At 57.4% G+C, this 4,856-nt stretch overlaps 1 protein-coding gene across 1 annotated transcript in view; it reads right to left on the bottom strand.

The window, feature by feature from the left end:
- NFIC (nuclear factor I/C (CCAAT-binding transcription factor)) overlaps positions 1–4,856 on the bottom strand; it is a 65,834-nt gene that overhangs the window by 48,066 nt on the left and 12,912 nt on the right. Inside the window, exon 6 of the mRNA XM_010828440.1 lies at positions 3,625–4,180. Coding sequence (XP_010826742.1) covers positions 3,625–4,180 — 556 coding nt within the window. The remainder of the gene's footprint in view (positions 1–3,624; positions 4,181–4,856) is intronic.

Genomic DNA, 4,856 nt, shown 5'->3' with positions numbered 1-4,856 from the left:
GGCCGAGTGTGTGGGTCTCCGTGTGTCTCTTCCTGTCTCTGGGTCCCCCTGTGTCTCTGGGTCTCTCTCACTGTCATTCTGTTGGCCCCGAGGCCCCACATCTGACACCCGAGGTGGTACCTCCTTCCAGACGAATGGCAGGTACCCATCTCAACATCCTGCCTGTGACCTGTCCCAGAAGTCAAGCAAGGCCTGCTTTCCCCACTCCCCATCAACCCCATGGCCTCCCTGCAGGGCTGGTTTGAGTGGCCACTGCGCTCTGACCTTGGCCCAAACGCCCTGCAGCCCTGAGACCCACAAGGGGAGAGGAGAGAAGAGATGGCCAGTTCTCTCTGCCATCAGATGACTGCTTGGCTAAGAACAGAGATGTAACTCTGGTCCAGATGGGGATGGGGGTCCTGCGATGGAAGTCGGGGAGCTGGGGCTCAGCAGGGGGTTCTGGGTGGCAGCCTCACCTTGGGAATCCTGGAGGAAGCTCTGGTTAGTAGAAGCCTAGAACACAGACCCAGCCCAGAGGTGGCCAAGCCACATAGCCTGGACACCCACATCCTACACTGCAACTTGCTTCTATCCCCTTCTGCCACTGAGTATGGAGGGCTAGCAGGGGTACCAGCAACAGAAGCTGTGCTGTGCTTAGTCGCTCAGTCGTGTCCGACTCTTTGTGACCCCATGAACTGTACCCCACCAGGCTCCTCTGTCCATGGGAATTCTCCAGGCAAGAATACTGGAGTGGATTGCCATGCCCTCCTCCAGGGGATCTTCCTAGCCCAGGGATCGAATTCAGGTCTCCCGCATTTCAGGTGGATTTTTACCGTCTGAGCCACCAGGGAAGCCCAAGATTACTGGAGTGGGTAGCCTAACCCTTCTCCAGGGGATCTTCCCAACCCAGGAATCGAACCTGGGTCCCTTGCATTGCTTGCGAATTCTTTACCAGCTGAGCTACCAGGGAAGCTCCGGCAACAGAAGTTGCCCATGTCCAAACCCTAATTCTGCCCTTTTCTAACTGTGACCTTGGGCAGCGCAGGTAACATCTGTCAGGGTACTTTTTAGTTTCCTTCTTTTGAGGCTTCCGTTTCCTCATCTGTACAATGGATATGATTCCTGCCTCACAGGCTTGCCATGAGAATGGAAAATGATTGCTAAGTCCTCAGAAAAACTGCTTGACAGAAAGAAAGTGGCACTGGGAGTTGGGGTTTAGAAGCATAAGTAGGAGTCTTCCAGATGGGAATGACATCCACAGCAGAGGGAACCATATGGGCAAAGGCATGGAGGTGGGAAATTATAACCCTAGTAAGGATGATAATAATAATGGTCCAAGAAAAAAAATAAATAACCGTCCACAAAGTCTTATTCCTGTGTTGGGTACTTCTCTCCATGACCCCACAGGGGTTATTTGTCGAACACTTTTATCATAAGAATCAAACATTCCTACAGCTATTTTTGATTGTCTCATTTTAAAGACAAGGAAAGCAGGCACAGAGAGATTCAGTGACTTGTTTTGGGTAACCCAGCCTCCAGGCAGTCAGGCAGGAGGCTGAGCTGGGGTTGGGCTCCCTGCCCAGCCCTCGAACCCGACCCTCACTCCGGGTCAGCTGGGGCGTGTTTGAGTGACGGTCCCCTGGGATGATGGAGCTGGCTGGAAGCAGGAGAGGGTTCAGCCTTGACCTTCCCCAGCCCTCATGAGAGGAGGTTGACCAGATCGGCTAGCAAAAGCATGGCCGACAGACATGAAGGTGTCTGTGGAGGCCTGGAGGCCCCGCCTGCCTGCTGAGCTGAGTGGGGGAGGGGGTCGATGGGGGAGGGGAGGCGCCCGGAGATTGTGCTGACGCCGGCAGAAAACTTGCTTCAAAATTTTATCAGCTCAGCGCGGAGGAGGTGGGGGTGGGGCTGGGCGCGGAGGATGGATGTGGTGGGAGAGACCGGGACCTGCATGGTAATGAACGCTGCAGCCCCCAGGCTGCAGCCCCCAGGCTTCCCCCATCACAACGACCTCAACAGTCACCTTGTCTACCCCTCTGCTTCTGGCCCCATCGAATTCCGGAGAGGGGTGAGGGATGGGGCAGATGGGGTCAAGGTCAAGGAATCAAGGTCAAGACTGGGAACTCTGGCCTGGCTTTACCCCCTACACACCATGGTGACCAGGAGACCTCATGGAAGGCTCACAGCACCGCTGGGAGTTGGCCTGGTTGTTCCTCCCACTGTACAGAGGAGGAAACTGAGTTACAGTCCAGAGTCACACAGCCGGCACAGGACACAGGGCAGGGCTGTGATCAGAAGCTCGGCGGTCATGCCTGGAGTCCCCACTTCTTCTCTTTGCCCCACCCCCGCTCCTCCCAAGCCCTCCCCAATCATTTCTGGTTGTCTGATCAAGTGGGTGCCTGTGGGGCTACCGGTGGTGGGACTGGGTCTCCAAACCGAATGCACCCACCTGACACGCTCAGGCAGCCCGGGTGTGTGCAGGTTCACACCCACAAGGGTACCAGGCTCAGCTTGGGTGGGAATAGCAGGGCACGGGACTTGTGCTAGTTAGGTTCTCCAGGGCACACCTGATTCCATCCGCATGAAGACAGTCACAGCTGCCACCCGCCACACAGTAGACCAGAGCTCAACACGCGACACACACCATCTCCAAGAATCTCCCCAGGCCCAATCCAGGTAGGAACTTGGATAACCTCCATGTGACAGCTCCACTGGGCACACCACCAGGAAGCAGTGGGTCAGTGAAGCCCACTGCCTGCACAACCAGGCCCTGCCCACGACCACCAGGACCTGTTGACGTTCAGGACTGGGCCACCCGTCCAGCCTCTGCACCTCTGCCCAGGCTGCTGACCCCCTGGGAGAGCCCCATGCTCATCACTGCCCAGTCATCCTGCAGAGCTCAGCTCAGGGGAGCCTCTTTCTCCAGGAAGCTGTCTTGGATTTCTCCATCCTCACAAACCCCACTGGTCTCCATGTGGACCATTTGACCACAGAGCCAGCAAACACCAGAAACACCCAGCTAGAAGGGCGGGAGTAGGGAACCCCAACAACCAGAGAGATTGATGACACAGCTCAAGTCACACAGTGCCCCAGCTTTCCACTTGGCATCAACATGACACCTGTCAGGACTCTGGGGAAGGTCTGAGTCAATCAACCAGCATTCAGTGGGCCACCCAGCACCCTTCCAGCTTTCCCAGGAAGGATAAGGCTGCCCCTCTCCCACCTGTCAGTGGCCCATCCTCACCCCTGTTGCCAACAGACCTTCTGGGACAGCATCTCATTTCCTGTGGCCTGCCACCCCGCTTGGACCCCCAGGACACACCTGCCCCCTACCTCACTCTCCCCATGAACCGGATCTCTTTCCCTTACACTTCACATGGCACGTGCCTACTCCATCTGACTTTCCCAGCACCTGCCTCCTCCCTTTGACTTGAAGAAGGCCCGCCTCCTTGCTCAAACCTTGCGAGACACGCCTCCCTCCTTGGACATCTCACAGGTCAGCCTCCTCCACCCCCACCAACCCCCGCGCAGGCCACTGGACCTGCCTCCTCGCTCAGACCTGCGAGCCTGGTTCATGCCCCTGAGACAGGCGCATCCCCAGCTCTCTCCACCTCCAGCCCCGTGCATGCGCACGCCCTTACTCACCTCGCTCCCGCACGAAGTAGGCCAGGTAGAGGTCGAGCTCCTTGACCGCCACGCCGATGTGGTGCGGCTGCACGCAGAGCACCGGGTGGCCGCACTGCGCAGCCTTGACCAGGCGCTCGCCGTCGGTGCTCTCCAGGGGGATGCCCTTGAAGAGGATGACCATGACCAGGTCCAGCCGCCACACCTTGTCGGCCTGACGCAGGCAGTCGATGCGGCGCATCTTGCCCTTCTGGTCAGGGTTGGAGAGCACACAGCCCGGCGCCTTCTTGCCGGTGATGGCCAGCACGAAGTCCTCGCGGCACTCGGGCCGGATGTCCTTGCGCAGCTTGGCCAGCAGCCGCGATGCCCACTTCTGCTTGACTTCGGCCTTCTCACCCAGCAGCTCGTCCTTCACCGCCCGCTCCTCATCCTTCGACATCCGCTTCTCATGCTTCTTGAAGTACTTGCGCTTCCGCGCCTGCAGGTTGAACCAGGTGTAGGCGAAGGCTCGGACGTGAGGCAGCAGCGCCTCGATGAAAGGGTGGAACTCATCCTGCGGGGCGGGAGAGGCCAGAGATCAGGAGGCGCTGGGGCCCGTGGACCCACTGCCCGGCCCAGAAGACTGAGGCTGCAGAGGCCCCAGGCAGACACATTGGAGGGATGGTGGAGCAGAGGTGTGCAGAGGTCCTCTGCACATACCTCCAAACTCCCAGGGAAAAAACAGGGCCAGAGGGGTCCAGCAGAAGTTCACTGGATCATCTGAGAACCCATTGCCCCGATGGGGAAACTGAGGCTCTGATCATGGTGGAAGGCACAGGCCAAGGAAGCCAGTCATGGAGGGCTGTCTTGAACTCCAATGCTCAAGGCAGGACAAGCTGAGGGTCCAAGGTGGAAATTGATGGGGACCCACTGAACAGATGGGGAAAACTGAGGTTGATAGAATAGTAGTGGCATGGATCCATTCTCTGCCTTCTAGAACTGGGGTCAGCAAACTTTAAAAGTACCATAAAGAACTGGTAGTGAGTATTTTAGTCTCTGTTGCAAGACACCACAGAGATGTGACCACATGGCAGTGTTTCTGTAAAACTTTATTTATGAACACAGAGAGTGGGCCTTGGGCCCTGGGACTGTACTTTGCAAAGCACTGAACTAGAGCGTGAGCTCAAATGTCCAAAGCAGGGCTGAGCACACACCGGACACTGACAATTCAGGAGCAGACAGGCTCATAGCGTCACTTGTCTGCCAGACCCACT

This window comes from Bison bison, unplaced genomic scaffold, assembly GCF_000754665.1.
Source record: "Bison bison bison isolate TAMUID 2011002044 unplaced genomic scaffold, Bison_UMD1.0 scf7180017864492, whole genome shotgun sequence".
In the NCBI taxonomy this organism is placed as follows: domain Eukaryota; kingdom Metazoa; phylum Chordata; class Mammalia; order Artiodactyla; family Bovidae; genus Bison; species Bison bison.
Note: the sequence above shows the minus strand (reverse complement) of the source record. Positions and strands in the feature narration are given on the sequence as shown.